This window comes from Pelmatolapia mariae, linkage group LG5 (genome assembly GCF_036321145.2).
Source record: "Pelmatolapia mariae isolate MD_Pm_ZW linkage group LG5, Pm_UMD_F_2, whole genome shotgun sequence".
Taxonomy (NCBI): Eukaryota; Metazoa; Chordata; class Actinopteri; order Cichliformes; family Cichlidae; genus Pelmatolapia; species Pelmatolapia mariae.
This window is the reverse complement of record NC_086231.1, coordinates 5486493-5513668: the sequence shown is the minus strand read 5'-3', so window position 1 is coordinate 5513668 and position 27176 is coordinate 5486493. Positions and strand designations below refer to the sequence as shown.

Sequence of the window (27176 nt, the reverse complement as noted above, 5' to 3'; positions counted from 1 at the left end):
AAAACACAACAGGAAAGAGATAAGAGGCTCAGGCGCACACAAAGGTTTCTGGAACCATTAATACAAATTGCTTCCACTGTTGTTGTTGTTGTTGCTGCTTTAGATGCATGTGGCAGAGCTGCTGGTGTCTCACGGAGCCAGTCTCAATGCCAAGACCTTCCTGGAGGAGACTCCAATTGGTATGTTTACAGTATACTGTAGCACTCACTTGTCCAGTGCACCTGGTAGTGAGTTCAGGGGGAAAAAAAGCGTCGTCTCAGCACGGTCTCATTTCCAGGTGTTCACTTTTATGTTAAGCATTACTAACAGTGTCCCTTTTACCCATGTTGCTTTAAGATCTGTGTGAGGACGAGGAGTTCAGAGCCATCCTGCTGGACCTGAAACACAAACACGACATTATCATGAAGTCACAGCTCAAGCACAAGACCTCGCTGTGCAGGCGAACGTCCAGTGCAGGCAGTCGTGGGTATGTGCTGACATCTGTTGGTGGTAGTATGGTTACTACAGGCTTTGTTATTTGGAGAAATTAGAAAACAAACAAAACATCTGTTCTGTATACTTACAGCTGTATTTACATTTAATAGGAGAATGGTTGATAGAAGTCTCCGCTGATATAATGACATAATGTCTGACATAATGAAGCTGTCAGTTTAGCGTGTGTACAAGTTCTTCTGCTCTTTAACTGTCATGTGTAAAAGTACCATATATTGTAAGTTGTTATTTTTCTAGCTGCTTTTTCTTACTGGGAATTCCACTTGTGTTCACAGAAAAGTGGTGCGGCGAGCCAGTTTGTCGGACAGACACAACCTGTGTCGTAAAGAGTACGAGACTGAGGCCATCGTGTGGAGGAAAGAAAAGGAAGACGAGGATGAGAAAGAAAAGGAGTCTGATCAGGAGAATAGCCAAGTAGTTAATGTGAGACTATTTTTAAGGATTACATAAATAGCTCTATACAGTTCTAACTTTGGTTTTTTGGGTGGGTGGCTTGGTGGAATTTACCACCCCCTCACACACACGCTGTCAGATGACGATGTGTGTGTGAGATATTTTTAAGCACAGGTAGAAGGGTTTTGAAAAGCAGAAAGATGATTCTTCCCACTCAGAAGCTGAAATGTCACATTTGGATGAATCAGACAGAGGACTTCCTCCAGCACCCAGGCGCAATTACACAAAAGGAAACCCACAACAGAAAAAAACTGAAATACTGTCTTCCATTATCAGTAGACTCTGTTGCCGGTGCTGCTTATTGTAACCTCAACTTTTTACACACATTATCTGCAGATTATCAGATGACATTCAGAGAAATGTTGCTCTGGCACAAAATAACTCTGAACAGTTGGGAGATTTTCTCTTTAATGAAGCAAATAAATTGGCTTTACATCTTATTTCATTTGAACTTGGTAAGCCTCGGCAGCAGATCAAAGTTTGCTGATCTGCCCTGCACAGTCAGGCCTTTGTGTATTTAATGATCTAAAAGAAAGTCTTACAGAGAGATTAAAGTAATCCTTATTGATGTCTTGCAGGTCAAGCCTGTTGTCGCTGTGGAGCTGCCCGACAAGTCCAACCTACCCACCATCCTCAAAGACGGCAACAGCAAGCAGAACGGCCTAATCTCCACGACAACATCCATGCCACCTCAGCCTCCCTCCAATGGCAGCACACCGACGTCCAGTAAGGGTGGGGTTGTCACCATCCAGCCGTCCCAGGAGGAAGCCTGGCCAAAAGAGCGCCCTCAGACTCTGTCAGAGCTGAAAAAGCAGCGAGCTGCCGCCAAGCTCTTGAACCACCCTTTGTTTAATGGTCACCTTGGTAACGGCTCCACAGACTCCTTCACTGATGCCAAAACCACCTCTGAGGATCCTCGCATGCCGCTGGTCTCCTCCAATGGCAACGCCGTATATTATACCCCGGCCAGTGGCGACCCACCCCTGCTCAAATTCAAGCAGCCTATGGAGGAGGAGCAGCCGAAGGTGCGGACCTGCTGCTGCGTGTCATAGTTGGTGTGTGGTCATGTGACTGTTACCAGAACAGGAAATGTTTGCACTGAGAGGAGGGAAGCAAGGAAGGCTCTGTAGAAGGGAGGAGAAGAAAGAAGGAAAGTCTTTGAACATCCTTCACCACTCCCAGTTCAAAAATGTCTTCAAGACGGGCGGCCCGATTAAAGTATGAAAACATTTCCTTTCACCTCCCAGTCTCGTAACTCCTTCTTTAAAGTGCAGCTGAGAAGTGGAGAAAATTCCTTTCATGCATGGAGTCTCTTTACACAACAAATGTAAAGACACAAGAAGTGGTCCCGCTCTCCCTGTTAAAAATCAAAGAGGATGGGGAGTGTTTTTTGACAGAAATTTAGAAGTAGGAGAGAAGATCGCAAGGTACTGAATCCTCTACTTTCACACATGGAAGAAACTTTGTCTGTTACCCCACAAACAGATTGGTATCATTTCATTAGAACAGCATTTCTTCCAGGATAAACTAATCTTGTTATCAAACCACATGTGGCACATTCTTGTCATGTTCAAACAAGCAGGACAGTCATCCTGGAAGGGTCCTGATATATTGTAATACACCGTGTTGTTGTAGTACAACACATGAGAAAATGCAAAACATGGCAAAAGGAGATCTGTGACATCTCTTTCCGTGTTGACATGCTGCCTGAAAAAGTAAGGGAAAGGAATGCCATAAAACAGTGTTAAAATACTCATGAAGTGTACTTCTACAGTGAGAGATAACCGGAAGGAGTAAAAGTACTGCACTAGTGTTTGAAACGGTCACTATATTCCGTCAACTATGCGTCACCTCACCGTCCTCTCACGTGGAACCTAAACTGACAGGTCGTGCTTTGTTTTATGCATTATTCACTTTGTGCTCACTCGTATAGATAATTTAAGCAAACATGGTTGAAAATTACTGTACATGTTTTATTTATGAAATGTAAAGTGTAAAGAAAAAAACAAAACAAAGAAAAAACATGGTTTCTAAAGTCGAGTGTATTTATTATTTGGATGGTGTGTGGAGAGTGTGTGTGAGTTGGTGGTGGTGGTGGTGGTGGTGGTGGGGGGGGGGGGGGGGGGGCGAATCTCCCCAGCTGAGCACCTTCTGACATGGAAGAACGGTTCAAATGAAATGAGGGTTACTGTCTGCGTTATGTACATGTAATTAAAAAAACTCAAGCCATCGTACTGGATGGATTCATGAATATGTCACTACAAATAACAGTGTTATTTGTTTATGTTTTTGTTTTTTTCCTGGTGGCCATTGTGTGGCTTTACTTCCCCCGAGTCACTGTATTTGTCTTCTAAACTGAAACTGTATGTTATGTAATGATTACTGTAAATGAAGAATGAGTTTTCAGAAGATACAAAATGAATGCTTGAGACCTCAGTATCTTTGGTATGTAGCGAGCCCAGGCTGTTATATCAGGTGTCACGCCACCCCCCGAAAAAACAGTACTACATGTAGTGGTTTGTCTGCTGAATTAAATGACTATTTCAGCATTTTAGAAACAGTTGATGAGAGGAGCTAGACCCAGCAGTCAGCATATTAACACCCAGACTCTGAAGACGGAGAGATTTTTGCTATCAGAAGTTGTAGTCTGAGAAATATTGAGCAGTTTGCACCTCTGCAAGCAAAGGGTCTGGGAGCAAAGGAGGAATGCACTGACGTGAATGCAGTGGCAAAACAATGAGCTATTGTTTGAAGACTTTTTTTTAATCTCTCTGCAGGATTGTCAGATTGTAAATGACAGACTCGCGTAACAGGAAATCTCGACTCTGATATCAGTTGTCTGGATTTCTATTAGCTACACTGAAAGTCTTCAAAAACTGGTCATTGCCACGTCATTAGATGATAGTTGGTGTGCTCACAGTGACACGTCTTAGTTTAAAACAAGCACATGCAGAACCACTAACCACAGTGTGTCGTGAGCAGGCTTGCCTAAATGCAATAAAGCCATTAACACTGCAGGTGTCCTTTTCCTGCCTTGACATGTCAAAAGCGAAAAACATTAGTGAGACCTTGTTTTCTTCACAGAGCAAGATGTTTCTCTTTGTTTCAAGTCTTCATGGTAAGTTAAGGCAAGTAGTTTCTATTTGTCGAGACTAAGAAGGAGTTTAGTATCAACCTTGTCATCAAACCTGCAGCAAGGAAGCCAGTCAGACTACACCCGGGAATGCGAAACTATTCCTTAAATTTAACAGCTCCTTTAAATGTGTTTGTGCCAAAGAGTCTTCCATGAGTTGAAAATAATTTAGTTTGGCGGAAAGCTTTCTGATGCCGGTGTTTGTTTCTGATGGCCGACTTCTTTGAAAATGTGATTACCTATAATGCCACGCCATCACCCTTCTTCCTCACCACATCAACTGTACAGCGTTCGAGTATTTGTACAGACAGGTTTGTAAATATGTTTGTATCAGTACTCCCCCTGTTATGTTCCCATGTTTTTGCATTTACATGTCTGTGTTGTTACTGTTGATGAACATATAGGAAACTACAGTTAACCATATGGGTGAATAGTGTTAGCAGACTTTTGGTTGTACAAAGGGGGGGGGGGGGGGGGGGGGGGGGGACTGTGCGATTAAGTAGACCCTCAAGTAGTCCCAGGAGTCCAAAATGTCTGCAGAGTCGAGCGCATACCCAGATATCGCTGAGTGTTAAGACACCAGTGTCTGTGGTGCATTTAAAACTGAATGATGGAACTTTTGTGCATGATTTTTCTGCAATGGTCAGTTTGTTTTTCACCTCAACTTGAGGAAGTAAAAATGAAGTCAAACAGTTTGCCATTTCCCTTATTTTAGGTACAGCGACGTCATCTTGTTTTGAGTCAGCTTACTTCGGGTAGCTGCAAACAAGTTGATAAAAAAAAAGTTCAACCCTGTTTCCTTATTAATTAAATTCAATCGAACTGAACAGGAATTTGTTCAAGAAAAGTACCGACTGCTCAGTATGAGGCAGAAAGGGACAGTAGCCTGTTTCAAAAGTTACTTGTGATCTCATGACATACACAGATCCAGGCTTGTGTTTAAGGATCAAATTATGAAGACAAAACTACTGATTTTGTAATTACTGGAATATATTGATGGTTACATTAACATATTTTGAATAAAATGTATATTTTGAGAACTTTACATGGTGAATCTGAATCTGTTAAGCTCTTATACTGTTACAGTTTGAGTTCAGATTTCCTGCAGGCTGTGGACATGAGAAGAAACATTTTTCGTTTTCTGTTTTTAATCCCTGTAATCACAACCATTGAAAATGGAAAATAGGTTTTGGATAGATGTCAAAAAGGAGCTATAATAAATAGTTCATATAGAGATGTATAATGTACAGTTGAACTGGTCACTAAACACCAAAAGCTCCATTATTTTCTTTAAAATCTGGTTCCTACAGTCGGCTCTGGATGTCTGCTGTATTTTGACATCTGCAGCGACTTTCTGTTCTGAGACGAGCAGAGACTGTGCCGTCCTTCATCTCACAGCTGTCAGGGTCTTGGCCTGAGTTCAGCTCCCTCCTTCAAGGATTTTCTTTCCCTTGTTTTTGCACTTCCTCTCATTCACTGGCTTTAGGTTCACCAGTTTATTTAGAACAGCAGTTGTTACCTAGCCTAGATGCTTTCTGTTATGAGTACTCCAACCGGCCACTTTATTATGTACGCATTGCCATTATAGCACATATGTAATCAGCTACTCATATAGTAACAACTCAACTTTAGGCATGTAGACATGGTCAAGATGACCTGCTGAAGTTTAAACCAAGCATAAGAATGGGGAAGTACACAAGTCACTACGAAAGTGACTTGGTTTTTGTTGCCAGGCAGGCTGATCTGACTAATTTCAGAAACTGCTGATCTACTGGGATTTTCCCACGCAACCATCTCTAGGCTTTTCAGTGAATGATATGAAAAAGAAAAAAATATCCAGAGAGCAAGAGGTTTCTGGGTGAAAATGCTGTGTTGATGTCAAAGGTCAGACGGGAATGCAACAGTGATTTAAATTCAGATGGATCCATCCTGCCTTGTATCAGCAGTTCAGGCTGCTGATGGTGGTGTGATGCGTCTGGTCCCCCTAGTATCAAATGAGCATCTTTAAAATGCCACAGTCTGAATATTATTGTTGACCATGTCCATCCCTTTATGACCATAGCACATCCATCATCTGATGACTGCATCCAGCAAGATGGAACGGCATGTCACAAAGCTCTCATCATCTCAAACTAGCTTCTTGAACACGATGCTGTCACCGGATCTCAATCCAGTAGAGCACTTTGAGATGTGATGGAACATGAGTCGCATCATTAATGTGCAGCCGACAAATCTGCAGCAACTGTGTGAAGAGGGCCCAACCAGGTACTAGCACAGTGTAACTAATAAAGTGGCTGGTGAGTGTATAGACTATTACATTAACATATATACATGCTCCTAAACTAGGCAAATTATGTAGTGTTTGTACTAATAGTTTGGCCTTCTCAGCGGCTCATGGAGTGAAAAACAATCAGTGCAAACATTTAAGTCATCTTACAGTCCTTTAAGTGTGCTAAACAAATGTTTGCAGAAATCACTCTTTGATTTGGGCACAGTCACTATGTCTAAGGCATATAGACAGAGGCGAGGACAATGGTGCTGGAAAACGCATGATTTGGACAACATTAGCCTCCTCTGTGTTGCCTGGCTTTGCTATTGTGCCCTAGCTGTACTAACTGGAGGCCAGCTGGCTGTGGTCCAGGTCCTTCAGTCCTCTTCACTGTGGAGGGCAAAGTGGATCGGTTCCAGAAAGAGCATACAGACACATACTGACCACTCGGCTGGCCACATAAATGGAGGATGCTGATAAAAAGCACTGGGAACCAAGCAGGAATGTGGTCCATAAAGCAAGAAAATGAACCAGTGGCAGGAGCTGAATAGTCCATGGGATCAATGAATAGGTTTTTGCACTAAAAGGGGAAAAAGTATGCAAAGGAAGGGTGGATGACAGCTTTAAAATGGGCCTCCACTGGGAGGACGCCACAGCTACTGAGCGTCCAGCCAAGACTGATAGAAGAGCTGCACAAAAAGAATGGATGGATGGAGAGACGGCTTACTGGGTCAGAGCGTCTTCTTATTCCCAGGGTCCGTTGGACCTAACAGGGCTTCAGTGGGTTATCTGACCTGAATTTAAAATGTCTAAGTCAATAAGTGGATGCCATTCTGTCTTAGCAATGTTGATAAATAACAGGCCGAGATATTTACACACAGTCCAATCGAAGGCAGCAACTCATTTTCAAGCATGACGCAGCATTTCAGTACTGAAGTATCACTTTAATGATCATATAAACCGGTTCTGAGTGATGAAACTGGGCTCTACATAAGACCTTATTGATTACTTAGATGCTTGACCACATGTGAAATGGACTGCCTTGAAATGATCAAGTGATATTCAAGGAATCCAGATGACTTTTCTTCTGGCACACCAAGGATGCTGGCATGTGCTGACATGCGAACCTTTGGATGAGCTGCCATGAAATCTTACACTTTCATTTTACTATGAGGGCATCTGACTGTAATGCAATCTCCGTTTGTTTGTTTGTTCTGACAGCAAATTCCTCCTCCACGATCAGAGTTCACCAAACTAAACAAGCTTGGCACACAGTTACATCTTAGGCCCTGAAGTTATTAAATACCATCAGGTTGTCTTTATGCACTTAAAACATTATGAAAGCAACAAACCACAAATTATACTGTAGCTGTACTGCATTAGTTTTTATTATTTCTCTGGTGCTTTGGCTTATAACAACAAAATTGAATGTGAAAGAATTTTAATGCTAATATTTAAGATAATTTACCTGAAATTTCATGCGCGGGATTGCTCCTCGATACATGCCCCTTCCAGTTCTTTCCTATATATAACCCCCCGCCCAACTACAAGCTGTTTGTCCTCGTTGTCACGCCCCACCTTCCCTCCCTTTTACAATTCATTTACTTCTCATTAGTAGATGGGGATCTGGCCTGTCTGGGAGCTGCCATGTCTGAGGCCTTCCACAAACCGCAGGCTCAATTCATGCTCAAGCCGTCTGCCATTATCTACTAGAAACACTGTCAAACCTAAATGAGGACACGGTCCCAGCTATTGAATTAGCATTTAGCTCAATCTTCATGTCAACACACACAAATTCATCAAGTCCGTGAATGAATAAATCCCTGAATATCACTTTGTGTCACTCAAAACTTTCCTTTTCTTGCATAGGCAACAAGGACAATAAACAGCGGGTTTGAGATTGAATTTTGGCTTATGCAACCGCTGTTTTGCTCTTTACACAGACTTTACATGCATGCTAATCTGACTACTTCACAAAGCACACACTAGAAATGGAAACCAGAAAGTTTCAGGTACCAATTTTTTTCTCCCCTGCCTACAGATACTGCAGTTTCGCATGCAGATATCTATTTATGCTGATTATGCTGAAAACCTTTGAAGCCTCTTTATTTTGGCGTGAGGTATCATTAACGGATTTAATAAAGAATCAAACAAGCAGAATGAATAATGGCATTTTATCAATAAAACCCTATCAATATTGATTCCATGTCATGAAACACACCAACAGCAGAGAAGGCATCATATAATTTAAACATTAACTTGAGGAAATGCTGTGGTGTCCAAAACCTTACGCTTTGTTTCAATAAACCTGACTTACTGGAATCCAAAGTCTTTCAACGCGCAGCAACATTTCCTTCCTTTAACTGGAAGTGTCTGCCAACAGAGAGCCAATGACCCAGTGCTGGACAGGGGTTGGTGGATATGTCCAACCTTTGATGTTGGACTCAGCCTCAGTCCTGTTGCCCAGAATTTACAGAACATGCAACACTTTCATCTGCAGTTAAATGAACGACTCAAAGTCAAAATAATTTGAAACAGTGGAAAGCAGTCTATGTAATGATGAGTAAAGGTACGTGTTTGCTACGGCTTCAGTTGGCTTGGTCATGAAAGCAGTCAGATCCGCCTGCAGATAAGTGATTATGAAATTGCAGAGAGTATTTGGTAACATACAGATAGTATAAAAGCAGAAGCCACACCAACCTAGAAGCTATGACTAAACCACAGCTGTTTTTTTTTTTTTTACTCATTGGAAAAGGGAACACTGGTCTACTAAAAAAGCAAATCAGTGAATATATGCAACACGCAAAGTAAATATACATCCTACAAATACTTCAGTGTTGTTTATCCTGTGCAAGCAGCATACAAGTACAGCTCAAAGCGTGCTTTGTATTGGAATCGAGGTCACACTTGTAACATTGTGACCTTAAACAAGATGAATAACCTAGAAAGTTGAACAAACCACTGACTTTCAGAGTAGGAAAACCACCAAATTAAAAAGCAGCTAAAGTTATTTAAAAGTGAAAGTCAGGTGCAACAGTTACCAGCACTTTCACTTTTCAGGTTACTCCAAATAGTAAACTTGTACACATACACACACACACACACACACACACATGCGCATATATATATATATATGTATATATATATATATATACCCTCATGCTGTATATTCTGGCTTAATCTGCGCATGAACAGTTTACCCAAAAACTAAGTTATCCTTCTTAGATTTTTTTTTTTTAGATATTTCAGGCCATTTTATCTAAGATAATGTATTCAGCCAAATAAATCTTCCACTTCCTTCTTCCAATCATAATGAAGAATTTCAAATCGGCCACTTGTACCACAAACAGTAGATAGTAGGTAAATACCAGTGTTCACAAAGAGTCTGTTAAATTTAGGCTTAAACAACATTTATCAGGTTTCAGGTTGTGTAGACCATGTTCTGTTTAATGTGTGATGCACATCATTTAAAGCTAATGTTTTTAATTAGCTACATGGTTACACCCTGCACTTAATTAGTATAAATATTTAGTTCCAACTAATCTGTATGTAAGGACCAGTTAGAGCTTAATGTACAACCATTTAAAATGTAATCGTGCATTAAACTTGAATGTCTTCTGACCTAAAACTACAAAGCAAAATTTTCACGTCAACTTGAGCTCCGTGGATATAAAAATAGATAAATTCATGTATTAATAGAAGTTCAGGGCAGTTTTTTCCATTTAACTAGAGGAAACTTGAGTTAACGCTGTCTGTGGGAGGCAAATATTCAGCACTGTCTTATTTATTCTTAGGTGCTAAAAGGATATAGGACCAAAAACACAACCGTGACTTCGATTTTAAAGTTAATTGCCATTTTAAACTCAGCCCACGTGTCGAGTTTGTGGTTGTGCTTAGAAAAGGTCAGAGCCGTCACGGCTTCATTGTCAATTTCTTTCAGGATTTCCTGCCAGCATCCCACCCTCTTTATCTTTCCTCCCACTCTCTCTCACGTGTCTATATCTGCCGTTCACTGTGTGAAGGTGTAACGACACAGTTTACTTCTTTTAGAAAATGGTGCAAGTAAGCAGAATACATTACCCTCATTACCATAGAGTATTCAGCACATGACTAAATATTGAGTGCATACATCAGCATTCTCTGATAACACTGGAATAAGGAAGTATGATTTACATTTTAAAACTAAAGCGGCTTTAGTTTCTGATCTGGTCGTTTTCGCCACTTCCTTCTTCAGTATATACTTATATTGACGTCTGTTTTTGCACTGTTGTTGAAAATTATGTGCAATTTTAAAGCAGAGAAGAAGAAAATTAAAAAACATTTTTTTATAAGTGTGTTTTATAATGTAAGTATGTAATCCTTTCAGCATATTATAATTCAAGTGGTTTAAGAGGAAAGTAGACTAATATATGTCATTAGAACATTAGAACTGAGCAGTGACAGGAGATCTTGGTCTTTGCAGAGCAGATGAGGTGAGCAGTGTACAATGAAGACTGATACAAACAGGAAAGATGCGAGATGCTGCAGTGCAATGGATTAAACACGACTTTGAACAAGGAGAGATGAACGTGACTCATGGGAAGAAAGAAGCCCGCTCACTGCTGGCAATTTTGGTCATGTCCACCTTGGGTTTTGGAGCAGACATCATAAGTGAGGGGTGGACCTGACTATTACCAAGTGTCCATTTGGTGGTGATACCAGTTAATGTTATTAATGTTCACAATCTTAATATATCCATTCTTTAAAAACTAAAAGAGGACTTTGAAGTAACTGTTGGGAGCCTAGACTCATCAGGAAAATGTTTACTGAGGTTGTAAATCAAGTGAGAAGTCAGGTAATTTTCTCAGTCGTCTGTAGAGTCTAACTTCTCTTTGCAACCAGAGGATTCACCCCCTGCTGGCATTCATAAGAATGAAGGTCTAAGTAACTAAAGGACTATTTTATATACAGTATATGTGCAGAGGTGGAGAAAATTCAGGCTTTGTTTTCTAGATTTCTACCTGCTGTAGCTTTAACATTTACATTTCTTGTCATCTCTTCATTCTGCTGCCCTTTGGCTACAGTCTTATCTCTCTCTAACATGACACCACTGATCTCAGATAAGTTTAAACAATAATAATGAGTGCAGTTTGTGCTAGAGCTGGGTTATCTGACAGAGCACACTGAGAGGGTTACAGTTGAATTGTAATCCAACTGTTCTGCCACTATAGCTGCTGTTATTAGGACATAAAACATGATAGTTTTATGTTTTAGCACAGAGGTCTTTCTATTACACAATTTAGTGAACACTTTTATAGTAAGGACTTCCAAAAAAAAAACAAAAAAAAACCTCGAGTGTAAAAGTGTGTAAGCTTATAAAGGAAGACTTTATGGTTTTAATATGACATTACATTAGATTGTAATCTTTAAAAACAATATATTTCTTCCTGGTTATTTTATTCCTGAATGTTTCAAATATATTTTCAGAAATAATGTTGTCTCCATATGTACACAAAATTGCATTCACATCACCTGGAGCTGAACTTGTTTGGTTTAATGGATGGATTCCATTAAAATGTGGAACATTTTTTATTGATATCTTTCAATTTCCACTTGATTTTATACGAGAACAGTGGTTTTATATGGGAGTATGTAAGTCCCATTCCTGTTAACAATGTGTGTTCACGTTGTTCCAGAGAACGAAATAAATGTTTCGTTTTAATGTATATATATTTTTTTATTTCGCCCATGTATTTAAAACAGTTTCAGGCCTCGCACAAAAAACTGAACTAAATTCTATAAATAATTAAAAGTTTCAGTTTCAGTAACCTGAATTTAAAACACACACACGTCAGCCTTTGAAGTCTTACGACTCAATTACATGAATCAGCACGGTTATACCTTTAAGTACCCCCTCCCTTCACTTCAGGCTTTACTATCTGCGGTTGCGCGTAAGCCCTCATTGGCTGTTGCTGATAATCGGTCAACAAGAGGACCGGAGGGATACAGGAGGGCACAGGGCAGCATGTTTACAGCTGCTTATGCCCGTAATTAGTTGCCCGGCACAACCGAGTCGCTTTATGAGATTGTTTAAAAATAATTATTTAGGTTTTTTTTTTGCTGCTTTTGTTTTTTGGAGACACTGAGCTCTTGTGAGTGCCGTCGATAATGCTTTTGTGTCGCACAGCAGCGGCTCTGGATCTGGCTTTCAAGTCACCGGGTTCGTCTCTGCTGCGAGCCAAAGCAAGCAGGCTGAAGGATGTTACTTTGACGCTGCGCACAGACCACTCGTTTCAGCGACACCGGTTTTTCTGCGCATCCGTCAGGCGTATCTATCTGCCCTCCGTGCACCTGGGTAAACAGCACCCGGAACTCATCCAGAACTGGGACGCGTCGTCTACGTTTGTAACCAGCACGGACTGGGCGCATTTGGACCGGGTGGCCGCTGTAGCTGTGCGCCGTGAAGGCGCTGAATGTACAATCCTCAGGCAGCCGCTGGTTTTCACACACGGGCGCCCAAACAGCAGGGGGGACCCGGCGGGTAATGTTTTGTTTACGGGTAACTGGGACGTTTCCAGTCGCCGCTGCTCCACCAGGACCATGCAGATCAGATCTTCATCCACACAGGCTGCCACGAAGAAGAGCGAGGAGCAGACTGACGACGACAAAGGGGTAATTTCAACCTTTAACACGAGCACACCACGTTTTACAGATCAACCGGTGAACACACCGTCCGGGCCTCTATCGCCCACAAGCAACAGATTCAAAACATGTTTATGAATTATGCAAAACAGCAGACGAGCTGCTTTTCTTTTTTCTTTTTGCATAACAGCCCTCATGTGAGCGAGCCTGCTTGTTATACAACACTACACGACGCGCACAGCTATGTGGGCCGCCTGCCTTTGCAGTGAATCCACGGTGGTGCATGTATAATTGACATGACTTCGACAAACCTGTACTCGAAGCAGCACAGGTGTCATTTTCAGAGCATGTTTGATCACACTTTGCAGTGTCAACAGCGAGCGTGCTCCCACGGTGTGTGAGCGGCGCTGAGTCACTCTCACCAAACATCTGAGCACTTTTAAACTTCGGCTTGCACGTGCTCTCGGTGGGTGGATGTGTGAGTCAGCATCAGTGATGCTAAAAGAGCTGAAGGTGTGTGGGCACAGGTCAGGTTATTACCGTGCGCTGTGTAACAGGTCACACTGGATTACATTACCATCATTTTTAGGTGACTCAGCAGCACATGGACACACCTACAGTGCTACAGTGACCATGCCAAGATCTCGAAGAACATGCTGCCTTGCTTTTTACCTTGTTCAACATCTCACTAGTTTATTAGAAGAGCAGCAAACAAACGCATGCAAGGATCTGTCCTGATAAAGGATCATTTATCAGTTTAAGGTTCTCATATATGAGAATTTGTTTTTGGACAGATTGAAATGATGTTTTTTTCTTCACTTTGACTTTTTAGTTTAAAAACTTAAACAGTTAGTTGAGGCTGACAAATAAATAAGGGAAATAACCAGGTTGCAACGTTACCCTTACATGGGATGGGAATGACATTCAGTTTGATCTGAAATTTTGAGATGAGGACACAAAGATGGAATAAAATCCTTTGTTAAAGGATGTTGTGTCCACTTGACATATGGTGTAGATCTTTGTTCACTTACAGGTCATCTTCTGATTGGTATGCACTTACATTCTCATAAAACGCGATAAAATATGAACCCTTTGTTAGCAAGACGTTAATACAAGTAAATCACCACACTGTTTTATTTTATGAAGCAGAAGAATCGGATTCAGGTTGAGAGAAAGGGATTAGATTTGATGCAGCGTTTAATACTGCTTTCCCTTCAGCTCAGAAATAGACTCTCAGAGCCAGAGCCTGATGTTTTTCAAAATCCGATGCTTATATTACCCACAATGCAACTCAACAGTAAAAAGGCTTTCATAGGTGGAAAAATGATAGCAGACTAATAGGAGTGGACTACAGGGGTTTGGGAACCCTGCATCAATGATCATTTTTCATGTAGCTCTCTGTGGAGCCACAAAGTCATTTCACATATAAAGCAACGCTCCCTAAGACATGTAAACAGTTGTATAAAATGGAGCTCCCTTAATTAAACCAGAAATTAAAAAGGGATGGTTAAATGAAACACACACACCCACAGGAACCTGCTTGAGCTTAACTTTGTTTCAAGGACACCTAGCAGGCACTTTCTGGGTTCTACTTCAGTCTCTAATGAGAGAGAGAGTTCCTGTTTTACTGTTTCTCTCCTGCTGTATGTATGGTTTTAGTGATGGTGTTTTAAAGTGGGACATCCAAAAGATGAAATAAGGTTATTAATGTTCCCTCTAAGCTGCGCGCGTGCGCAATTGCGCACTGCTGGCACGGTCTCTGCGCACAGAAAATCTGCGTTGCACACACACAAAAAAAATCTAACCTGAATTGAAATTAAAATGAATACTTTAACAATTCTGTTTTGCAGTGTTAGTCAGTAAGTGACTGGCTGCCCCGTATGGGATTAGAACGATGCCACCTTATCCCATAGTCCAGCCAATAATGCGATTCACATTCGTATATACGCAGCCAATCAACGTCGTTGACAGGCTATGACAGCGTCCTTATATGCTGACACCGGTGTTTTAGCTAGCAAAGCGGCGTGGCTGATGTGGAGTGAAGCCACGTTAATGACAACATGTACAACCATTGGAGATGTGAGCAGGACAGACGGAACAATTGACGGAAAAAGTGTGGACTTTATAGCAGTTTTTAAATTGTGTTGATAGGCCACGTAAAACCAGAGTTATGATAAAAAATATATGCAATGTTTGGTTTTCTTCCTGAATACTATCGTTGTTTATATTTACTGCGGGAAGAAACGGTAAAAACGGCGTTTTATAAGGAAAACGCTCGAAAGCGCTCTCCGCCTCTGAGCAAAAACAACACCAAAAAACCCCAACCTTTTCCTATTGGTGGAAAAATGTACCATGTCGACCAATCAAAAAATGATATGGCAACATGGCATTGAGTTGTTTAGGAAGGGGGGAAGTTTTAGGAGTGACGGAGGTGCTTTGAGATGTGAGAGATTTGCGACGTTTAGTGCAAATCTTGTGTAGTTAGTGTGTAGTGTAGTCAATAGTTTTGTTGTGTGTGTCAGAACAATGAGACGACTGCTGAATGTTACAGGTGTTACAGGAGTGATACATTTCCTGTTGTCAGGCCTGCAGGTATCAGGCTGTTGTTCTCCTTTATCTCATAGTGGACAGAAATTATTTTTTGGAGTGGCACAAATAATTTGTGTGGCATCAAATTTGATGCAGAACATTTGATTGTTCTGTAAATAGTTTGAAATGTTTATTTAAAAAACCGCCTTGGCTGCATTTTTAGGTAAACAGCTGCAAAAAACTTTGTTTGCATAACTCAGTTACTTTTTTGAAGAAGTAACTATATAATTAATTGCCCAACATTGGTCAATTTATACAATATTTTGCAGACAGAGAGTTACAGGACTCTCTCCCAGACCACAGACTCATACTCATAATACAAGTCAGAGCTTTATATTAAAAAAAAATTAAAAGAAAGAAAGTTGTGTTTTCAAAATTGGAGTTCAAGTTATTTTTACTTCCAATAGTGTTAACATGCTACACAGGTCATGAACAAGATTTTTTTTTTTTTTAATTTTCATTGTAAGTGGGCTAAAGCAGTTAATTAAAAGTAGTCTAACATAAATGTAAATGCTGTAATTTGATTCTTTTAACAAACCGTGAAACTTGGATGGATTCGATGCTGGCGTGACCACAGTGCTGCTGTTGCTCACAGTGATCCAAGGGAGTTTGCTCAGGGAGTTTGTGTGTTCGCTCAGACACATGAAAAAATTAGAGGGAACATTGGATATTGTGTTGATAATGTCCACGTTAATATCATAATCGTCTTTTGTAGGCTTTTGCATGAGTATGCGAGTCATTCTGTGATTCCAATCCAATTTTGTCAGGGCTAATTAATTTAGTACTAAAGATAATTAGTACTAATAATACTACTTCTAGTAGAAGATAGTATTGCGATACAGTGATTATGCAATACATCCCCAAGTCATTCCCAAACTGTTCACACAAAGTTGGGAGCATGAAATTGTCAAAAAAGTCTTGCTATGCTGAAGCATTAAGAGTTCCTTTCACTGGAGCTAAGGGGCCGAGCCCAACTCCTGAAAAACAACCCCACTCCATAATCCCTCCTCCACCAAACTTTGCACTTGGCACAATGCAGTCAGACAAGTACTGGTCTCCTGGCAACCATCAAACCCAGACTCGTCCATTGGATTGCCAGACGGAGAAGTGTGTTTTGTCACCTCCAGAAAACATGGTGATGGTGTGTTTTACACTACTTTATCCAATGCTTTGCACCATGCTTGGTGATGTAAGGCTTGGATGCAGCTGGTCGACCATGGAAACCCGTTCTATGAAGCTCTCTACACTCTGTTCTTGAGCTAATCTGAAAGCCAAATGAAGTCTTGAAGTCTGTAGCGATCGACTCTGAAGAAAGTTGGCGAGCACTGTGCACCTTAGCACCTGCTGACCCTGCTCTGTGATTTTTACCACGTTTCAGCCGAGTTGCTAATGTTCCCAACATTCCCCGTCATTTCCACTCTGTTATAATACCACTAACAGCTGACTGTGGAATATTTAATAGCAAGGAAATCTCACAACTGGACTTGTTGCACAGGTGGCATGCTATCACTAGATCGTGAGATCCTTACACAGATGTTTGTAGAATCAGTCTGCATGAATAGGTGCTGAGTCTTCTACACCTGGGGCTAAGGAAGTGATTGGAACACCTGGATTCAATGATTTGGATGGGTGTGAATATTTTTGGCAATACAGTGTATAAAGCCAGCTCACTGATTTGCTTTTCCACTTTGTCTTTGAGTTTTCTCTCCTTGACTGCGATTTAGGTGGCTTCCTTTCTCTTTAACCCTCCTTCATTTACTTTGTAAGCACCAAAATGAGTCACAAAGCAGGGACGGAACCCCTTTAGAGTGCCTGTGTGTTGTAATAAAATAGCCTATCAATTACCTAAAGGAACCGATGTGATATATTGATTGACTGGGTCAAAAACAGTCAAAGTTTTGCACAGTTATGGTCACAGACGCACTTGCTAATGTGAGATGAGATGCATTAAAAGCTAAAGATACATTTCACTGATAGCATTTTCAGTATGTACTAAAACATTTCCATAAAAATTGTGGCAGTGTAGTATTCGTCCGTTTTTATGGCCACAATAATCGTGTCGTGAGAATCTGACAGCGTGACAGCCCTGTGCATTGCATGTGAGTGTGTCTTTGTCCTTGCTTGCATGTCACTGTGACTTTGCATGTGTTTTCATGCCTCTGAAAAGCTGTTATCAGACACAGCAGTCCCACTGTTCCCCTCCTATACACCCTCCCTGGCACAACTCCCTTTAGCTGCTCGCTCACATGACCCTCCCACAGCGTTGCCTTCCTTTACTTTTAGCTTGGCCTTTCTCGCCTCTGAAAAGCAAAGGCCTGCTCCCTCACCCACCCCGGACTCTGCCATTGTCCATTGTTGGCAGCCCGGTGAATGTATTGCCAAGAGTGTGGCTTCATCCAGGAGCTTGGGCCAAAATTTAGCAAGACAAATTGTAGCCAAGAGAAAAGATAAGCCTGTTTTTCCCCCTCATCTTCCCTTCTTCACCATTGTTACTGCCTTCTTGATTAAGTGGCTGACTAAAACCCACAAAGAGAGTCTGCAAGCGTAGTCTCAATGCAGCCTAAAAAGCAGAAAGGGACATGAATGGAAGTTACTGTATGTAAAGGCTAAATGTCACACATAGCAATGAATGGCCTTCCGTTGCCTCTAACGGTCCTAATTTTTAAAAACAACCAAACATGTCACATTTGCAGATGTCTCAAAGACCATTCAAACTTCATATAAAAGCGCACACATCCACATCCCTGCAGGATTTACTTTAGATTATTGCTTAGCTGCTAACTGGACAGCAAGCTACATAAACACGTCAAGCTTAGTGGCACAATAAGCAGTCTTTTTTGAACTTGGTGAAAAAATAGCTGAATGCACCCGGGAGGTATTTCCTGTTGTGTGTGTGTGTGTGTGTGTGTGTGTGTGTGTGTGTGTGTGTGTGTGTGTGTGTACGGGTTCGTACTATCCTGGTGGGGACCAAAATCTGACTTTTACTATCCTGGTGGGGACTTTCTGCACCGTGGGGACCAAAATCCAGGTCCCCTCGGGGTTGAAAGCAATTTTCACACTCAAAATGCGGTTTTACTGTCAGGGTTACAATTAGGTTATGGTTAGGTTTAGGGTAAGGGTTAGGGTTAGGCATTCATTTTTAATGGTTAGGGTTAGGGTAAGGGGCTAGGGAAAGCATTATGTCAATGGGATGTCCCCACGAGGATAGCAAACCAGACATGTGTGTGTGTGTGTGTGTGTGTGTGTGTGTGTGTGTGTGTGTGTGTGTGTGTGTCTTCCTCCAGAGGAAGATCAAGTTTCCTCTTCAGCAGAGAAGATATTTGAGCAACCACTGGTCACAATAGCCCCAAGTCATCTAATACTAAGCTGCTCCATTTAATCTCCCATTTAGTCCAGTATAAATAGGGAGAAAATACTTTAAATTAAAATATATTTTTTTATAATGTATGCATTATGATAACAGGGTGTGCAACAGTCATAATAGTTTCTTAGACAGCTTTTGGCTTCAGGGTGTGCCGTTTAAAAACGTTAAAGCTGTGAAAGTCGGCTGTCCTTTATTATTCCAACAAGGAGTCCCAGCCTTCATGCAACTCTTGTCTTTGTTTTGTGGAGCAGTGCTGTCATTCAGACAAATGCATTCAGATGATTGATAATTTTAGTATACTACTTGAACTTACAGTATAGCATTCTGGATAATGTACAGGGCTCATAGTAACGCAGTAAGTAGTTCTAAAGACCAAGATGCTTTTACATGGAATTTTTCTTGTAACTGTTACAGCAATACAAGACACTTATTTTTATTATTTTAGTTTTTTTACTCAAATCCGTTCTATCAATGTGTTATTAAAGCCTCGTGAGTTTTCTGTGTGGAGAGAAAAGTAGGTTGACACAGATTCTCCGTGTAAACACACCTGTATCATTACATGTCTGAACAAATAATCGAAAGTGGAAAAAGCGTGCCATGCTCAGAGGATTATGTTTTTATGTTTCTGATTAAATGGACAACTTGGTCCTTGATTTCTAATTTCATGCAGGTTTCAGTTTTGAGTCCTGATGTTTTGATATGACGACGGCTGTAAATGAAACAAACCAATACTGTAATATACGCATATATAAGATGTTTAATACAAGGTATGGCTTCCTCTAGAACAGTGTTTCCCAACCACTGTGCCGCGGCACATAGGTGTGCTGTGGAAGATTATCTGGTTCCACCCGATTAGTACTCTAAGCCAGCGGTCCCCAACCTTTTTTGCGCTACGGACCCGTTTATGTCAGACAATATTTGCACGGACCAGCCCTTTGTCGTGGATAAATACAACAAAATAAAACCAGAACTGGAACCAAAAAAAAAAAAAGATTTATTGATTTATTCATCAAAGACCCAGGGAAACTGAGTTAACAATAAAAAAGATAAGAAAATAACAATAAAAAAACGATTCAAAACCCTGAAAACCATAAATTTCACACCCGAGCCTCAACTCTTGCGGCCTGGTACCAAACGACTCACGGACCAGTACTGGTCCGTGGCCCGGTGGCTGGGGACTGCTGCTCTAAGCGATCAGCGTGAGTAACGGGCAGGATAATTACATTCTCTTCCACTAGAGAGCAGTACAACTACCTGCTATAATTAAATGGGTGCGTGAGTGAGACACTGCAGCAATAAATATTTGATAGATAAATATTTGAAAAGGAAAAAGTAGTAAGTCTGATCTGGGTCCTGGAGAAAATTCCAACCCAGTTGAAGGACCTAGCATGAGTAGTAGTCAGAAGAAAGCAAACAAGGCATACTGGGGACAATCCGAACTAATTCCACTGTGCCTGGTGTGTGGGGAAAAATTAACAATATGCTTTTTGTGACATTTTTGTTTGGTGGTGTGCCGTGTTTTTTGTTTTTGTTTTTTTGTTTTCTAATGTGAAATAAGTGCCATGGCTCTAAAAGGTTGGGAAACACTGCTCTAGTAAACCATCTGCACATGGACTGCACCAGTTCCTGTATCTGTTTCGGAGGAGTTACACTCCAATGCTGAAAGAGTGCAGTGGTCATGGTTTGTGGCTGCATCTGATGAATGTGTCATCGCAGCATGTCTGGGACTATATGCTGGTCAGGGAAGTGTCTGGATATGCTCCTGATCCAGAAAGGCCCGGGCCACTCTTGTAGTGTGGGCTCGGGCATAGTCCTGCTCAAACGACTGCAGGTTGGGGAGCTGCCACAAGAATGGCACAAATACAGTTTAAGGCATTCTCTGGATTTCTGTTCCATCAGATATCCACCAAGAACACTGTGCTCTCATGGATATGCAGAGCTGCAGCAACAGCTCAGAGATGCTCGCAAACAGCCGGGCCTCGGTGGTAGCACTGGTGACAGTGTTGTGCATATTCTGGGCTTTTGTGCTTTGATTTCACTGGCTTCAGATTTCAGTAAACTGAACCATTTCTAAGGTGTGTAAGTGAGTTCATTGGTGTTCAGTAAACACATTCACACAATCCATTTACTAAAACCTGAAAACTACTCACAGATTTTATTTATTTTAATATATATTTTTTAAAAGAAAGCTTTTTTTTTTTTCTATAGATTCAAATGATGTACTTAAAATTGATTCAAAATAAAGGTTGAAAACTTATTTCACAACAAGAAACTTGTTTCTTTTTGACCATCTGTTGAAGCTCTTACCGATATAAAACCATTACGGCCTTAGCCATAAGGCCAGATGGAGGGTTGTGTTTATTTACATGCTGTTTCCAAATGCAGGCGTTCTCAAGTGTCCGCCGTCACTGCTCTGCTGCAGTCTGCCGTCCGCTGTGGCCTGAATGTCGTTATTGTGTGTTGCAGTTTACTAATCTGCTTCACACACACTGAGTGACCTGCCTGCTCCCTGTTACGTGTCGGGCAGCTGGACTGTGTCTGGTGCTTGTTCATCTTGGAGTGGTGCGTGTCTGGGCTCACAAACGCAGCCCGACGTGTGTGAGAGGCTCTTTGTGTAGCACAAAGTGACTGACATTAAGTGTGTGAGAGGGAGAGTGATAATGTGATTCACTTAAACAACGCAGACGCAGCAGCCTGTGTTTAATCAGCTGACTCGGCTGCTCCTTGAATAGGAGGGTCATAAAAATTGTCTTTGTTTGACCAGCTTGCTCCACATTATGATAGTACTTTCGTTTCTATAGCTGTCCTAACAAAAACAAATATGGCATTTCAACATCATTTCCAAGATACGACTGTTTGTGCAGAGTTCAGGCTCACTAAGGAAAGTTATTTTGATGTATTTACAGTAACCTTTTACCTGGATGCTTTGAACGTTGCAATAAGACCAGCATGTTAAAACCAGGCACTACAACCACAGCTCCCGGTAGCTAACCAGCTAAGCAACATTACTCTGTAATGACATACACAAGTTAAACGTGCTGACAGCACAACAGCAATGGTGGAAAGATGGAGGTGATGTTGTATAGTTGTATTGTGTTCTTCTTTCTTTTAATTTTTTTTCTTTTGTTTTTATGGATTCGGCTTCCAAACTTTTACACACCTGTTTAGTAAAGCAGTTCAGTTATCTGCAGATACTGTGTATAGATCCACAGCACTAGTCAATTCCACAGTTCCATGTGTTGCCAGTGATTGTGCTCTTTGGCTTTGTTGTGCTTGATGTCATAATACTCATATCAAAGTGATCTGCAGTTGTATTTGAATGGAAAATGAAATAACTTCAATTTAATTCATGGCAAGCGTCTTCTCTTTTTTGCCTTGCAGCCACCGTCTTTGTTGTTGCTTCCTATAGCAACAGAGACGGTATCAGAGTCCATCCTCCTGTCTCATTTTGTGCGTCTCATGTTTTTGTCCAGGATGTTCAGACTTTAAAGGAGGCTTCTACTACGTCATCGGAGAAGAGCCTGGAGGACAGAGAGCCAGAGGGAGGGAAACCCAACAAAACCCAGCAGCTTAAGAAAGTCTTTAAGGAATATGGAGCAGTGGGAGTTTCCTTTCACATCGGGATCTCTCTCATGTCTCTGGGAATGTTCTACCTGCTAGTATCCAGGTAACAAAACGTCCGGTCACTGCACGAGGCATTGGCGTTTACATTTCTGAAGATTTACAGAGATGAGGTCAAAGAATGATAAAATTGACTTACAAGTGGAAGTTTAAGTCGCCTCATATACTTAAAACAGTTTTACACCTTTGAGAAAATCTACAAAGAATACCTCAACACTTTTAAAGTGATCTGTTTTTCCCTTCTTACTGATGCCTAAGCAAAGGGAGCTACTAAAGCTACTATATTTCAATCTATGATGAAGTATCCCATTACTTCTGAATTAGAGTCTAAAAGATATTTACTATTCTAAAGAAAAGGCAGAGACAGTTTTGACATTGCTCCAAAAAACAATTCCCAACAATTAATCACAAAAAGTCAACAATGTCATGTATTAGCGACACTAAAATCTGATGTGGGGCAAAAAAATGAACACTTTGTTTCATTGCTCAACAGTAATGGGTCCTCAAAGAATAGAGTCTTTGTAGATGCACCAAACACTAATCAGATTTATGGAGAAGTCTTTATACTAGAGGATTTTCTGCTTTCTATTGACTGTGAAACAACAGTCCTCATTGATCCACAGCTGAATACCACATTTTCTGAAATCCTCTCGCAGCCATTTGGGACAATGTAGGAAATCATTAACTGAAGCGAAAACAGATGAAGCGCTAAGGGAAAGGGGAAAAAGTAAAATGTAAAACTTCTCTCGCTGATGTTATCCAGTCGTGTAAAAGCTTTTGAGTGTAAAATTTTCCTTTTAAGCCGAAGACGTGCTCGGGAAATGGATGTTGTTGTTTTTTTGTTTTTTTGAAGTGCTTTTGCAATGAGGAACATAGATTGGCAGTAAATGGGACCTATTCACGAGACAATAGCAAAGTATAGACAGTCAGCCTTATTACATTGGCCCTGGATGCAGACAATAAATTCATGCTCAAGTTTAATTTACTCGTCTTTCAAGGATTTGTTGTTGTGTGACTTGCAAAATATAAAGTCCTTGCGTTCTGTCTGTTGATGGTCATAGACGGTTAAAAGTCAAACAGCACAACACACCCATACTTTATCAGCTCAAACAATTTTCTGTCTGGCCAGATGCCAGAGGCACGAATATCAGAGAGGCCTGACAGATATAATCTGAGAGCTTGGAGATTTCCTTCTGTAGCTGATAATGACCCTTGAACTGAAAAATGACTCTGCAACTGTTGTGCATTATCACTGTGCAGCCACAGCGCTCAGGCATGTGGTGTGCTAATACAGGGCTGTGTGCTGAGCAAACAGCAGCCAGAGCGCAGACAGATCACTATATATAGCTGACTCAAACTTTCAAAGTTTAATAGGGTGGTGACTGTGTGCTGTAATGACTGACTCATGTTGGCACATTCTTTACATATTTGCTTCCCAAAGTAGGTCAGGTCAAAATGGCAAAACTATATCAAAACTTTTCTCATGAAGGCAGTGGTGCGTGTAGCCTTTTAAAGGCAGATCAGAAGTCATGTGCTAATAGCTTCAAGTTAAGAAGACGGGAAGTTAAAAAAACAAAAACAAGAAATTCTCTATTGTAAACAGTCCCCCCTAGTGGAGATCAAGATGAATTACAACTTTATGCAACAAGCAATGAGGAAACCAGTTTTAAAAACATGTTACATCATATATTATTTCTGCTAATTCACTACTAATGCTGTAGCAGAAAATCTTAATATAGTTTTGATTTTTAATTCATTTTTACATTGATAAATCAATCACGTAAATCACGTCATTCTTTATTTATTTAAAGGATTATGACGATAATGCAAATGTGCTGCATGGCCCAATATATTTGTGTGTGCGTGCGTGCGTGCGTGTGTGTGGTGGACTATTTTCACTCATGTGATTAAAAAGTTAGATATTTGGACAAAGACACATTTCTCTGTATTTTTGCCTCTGCGCACAAATCAAACAATCAAGATGTGTGATTGAAGTACAAACCCTCAGCTTTAATTGTAGGGGTGCTTCTTATTTTGAAATGCTCAAAAGTAATCGGACAGTTTGCTGACGAGCAGTTTTATAGCCAGCTTTCATAGAGAGCTTTTTCCTCCATTGTCCATGGTGTACTATTCGATAGCTATCAACTAATATATAGGCTATTAATTTAAATACTGTTAAATTGCATTTGGTAGCTGCTCACATGATCAAAATCTAAGTAAACCTCTCAGACAGAGCCAAAATATTAGATTGGTCAAATCAAATCAGCAATCATGTGCATTCTTAAATAGAATGAGAAACAGTGGGAAGAAAAAAACTCCCTTTTAATAAGAAGAAACCTCTGACAGGCTCAGGGAGAGGCAGCCATCTGCTGCGACACGGTGGGAGGGAAGGGAGGGAGACAGGACTGATTTAAAATCCACTTGTAGTGTTTTGCAGAGGCACACATACAAAGATTACTGTGGACCTAACTGTATATATACACACAAACACCTTCTGGTCCCAACTTACAGATTTCCTGTCATTTGTGTTCCCAGTGGGATCGACATGACTGCCATATTGTGCAAACTGGGCTTCAGCGAGGCGGTCGTTCAGTCCAAGATGGCCGCTGGAACCAGCACATTCGTCCTGGCCTACGCCATTCACAAGCTCTTCGCTCCTGTTCGCATCAGCATCACTCTGGTGTCTGTGCCTCTAATTGTGCGCTACTTCAGAAAGACTGGACTCTTCAAACCTCCCACACCTGCACCCTGATGGCCCCTCCTCTGCTGCCTCATTGAGTAACAAACATCTTTAATGGCCTAATGCCTGTAAATCTTTATTCGTCTGGCTTCAAACTGAAACACCTTTACATTTGTGAATTCGGGTTCCCTCATCATTTATCGCTATAACAGATCGGAAGTGATCAAATGCTTTACTGTGGTTTGAAGTCTTTGGCTCATCAAACATAAGGACTTAAATGTATCAAATATTTATTTGAAATCAGAAGAATGAACAGGGATCGTGTTTTTTAGGGCTGCCCGTCAGATTAAGCTAATCTCTCCTGCACTGTTCTCCAGCAGCTGACTCGGCCATGTTCTGGTGTTTTGCTCGCAACCCTCTCTGCTCATCTTTACCTTTCTTCTCACCTTACGTTTTGCTGTTTGCCTTCCATCTCTCTTGGCATCCATTTCCGATCCCTTCCCTCTTTCTGGAGGCTTTGTTCTTTTTTTTCCTTTCTTACAGTTTTCCCCCAAATACAAGAACAGAAGCAGTAACTGCAACGTCACTAATACGACTGCATTTCATTGCAAACTTTGGATGAAGAATGTTGAATTATTTGCTTTTCCTGATTTGACTATTTAATTAAAGAGAATTTCTCTTTTATATTTAGGTTGTTTTTTGTTGTTGTTTGACAATACTACATCACCTTCACACATATCATCTTACCATATCATTTGGCAGCTCTGTTCATATTTAAACAGAACAATAAGCAGAGAGAACTGGGACATTCACAGTAGCTGTAGTGCTACTGAGTGCAGTTTGATTATATAGCCTCTAATTTACAGTTGCTTTCTTATTTAGAGCCCTTTCTCATTTCGCAATGAAAATAATGTGAAATTTCCAGCACTGAAAGTTGTTTTTATCCCGTGCCATGGCATGATTGGCTGGTCACAAGAATGCCATGAGGGACCCTGGACTGGATTGACCGACAGGAGAAATAGAAAAACCAGAGTATCAATTTTAAAAAGTAATAATAATAACAACAACATTCAACGTTTGAGCTCAATCTGCCAAATGAACAAAGACCGCTCCTTGTACACCACCTTTACCCTCGGATGAGTCTCGCATGTCTCACTGGCTTTGCTGATGTTCAGATCTAATCCCTTTGTAGTTATGAACACTTTTGATTAATAACTAATTTTATTAGAGCTGTTTTATAATTTGGAAATCAAGATCCCAGAGTCCCAGAATTCAAGGTGTTTTAAGTCCAGTGTCTCCGTCTGTCCAAGTGTCTCCAGTCTGTGATGATCTGGGCTTCCGTGTTTTTGATGGTGATGGTCTCCAAAATAGTTTGCAGATCATTTTATTGCTGTGTCTGATCGGCCAGCCAACTCACCTGACCTGAACCCCACAGAGACTCAGGAGTATTGTCAAAAGGAAGATGAGAAACCCAAACAAAGGAAAACTAACTGAAGCTGAAGGGCCCTGTGAAGAAACTTGGGCTTCAAAAACCCCTCAGCACTGATCGCCTCCATGCCACACCACGGTGACGCAGTAATTCATGGGTAAAGAGCCCAAACTAAGCACTGAGAATGTAAATCATCATTTTCAGAATTGGGTCCTTTGTTTAGTGTGAAAATTAAACCAAAAGCTTGGGATATTTCACTTTGTATATAATTGGTGCAGAATATTTGAAAGTAACTTTTTGAATTAAATTACAGACTACAGACAGACTCAAATGTATTCTGTAACTTGCACATATATACAACTAGTCTCTAAGCATTACACCCATTTCTAAAACAAATCCCAGTTCTGACACCACAGACAGAGATGAGGTGCAGATCATCCATTATTCACCAACATTGAAGAGCACAAAAAACAAAACAATGATGTCCACAGGTGAGACATAGTTCCAGCTGCAGCTTTTATACAC

The 27176-nt window shown here is 40.9% G+C and overlaps 2 protein-coding genes across 2 annotated transcripts in view; both read left to right on the top strand.

Moving 5' to 3' along the window:
• The window catches only part of ppp1r16b (protein phosphatase 1, regulatory subunit 16B), a 90314-nt gene extending 87334 nt beyond the window's left edge, over window positions 1-2980 (top strand). Inside the window, exons 8-11 of the mRNA XM_063473434.1 lie at window positions 104-179; window positions 337-466; window positions 768-915; window positions 1524-2980. Coding sequence (XP_063329504.1) covers window positions 104-179; window positions 337-466; window positions 768-915; window positions 1524-1997 — 828 coding nt within the window. The 3' untranslated portion in view covers window positions 1998-2980. The remainder of the gene's footprint in view (window positions 1-103; window positions 180-336; window positions 467-767; window positions 916-1523) is intronic.
• Window positions 2981-12293: 9313 nt separating this feature from the next.
• On the top strand, window positions 12294-25894 carry fam210b (family with sequence similarity 210 member B). The gene is made up of 3 exons (XM_063473433.1): window positions 12294-12998; window positions 22395-22588; window positions 25078-25894. The coding sequence occupies exons 1-3, from the start codon at window positions 12495-12497 to the stop codon at window positions 25292-25294; spliced, it is 915 nt and encodes a 304-aa protein (XP_063329503.1). The 5' UTR covers window positions 12294-12494; the 3' UTR covers window positions 25295-25894.
• Window positions 25895-27176: the final 1282 nt, after the last annotated feature.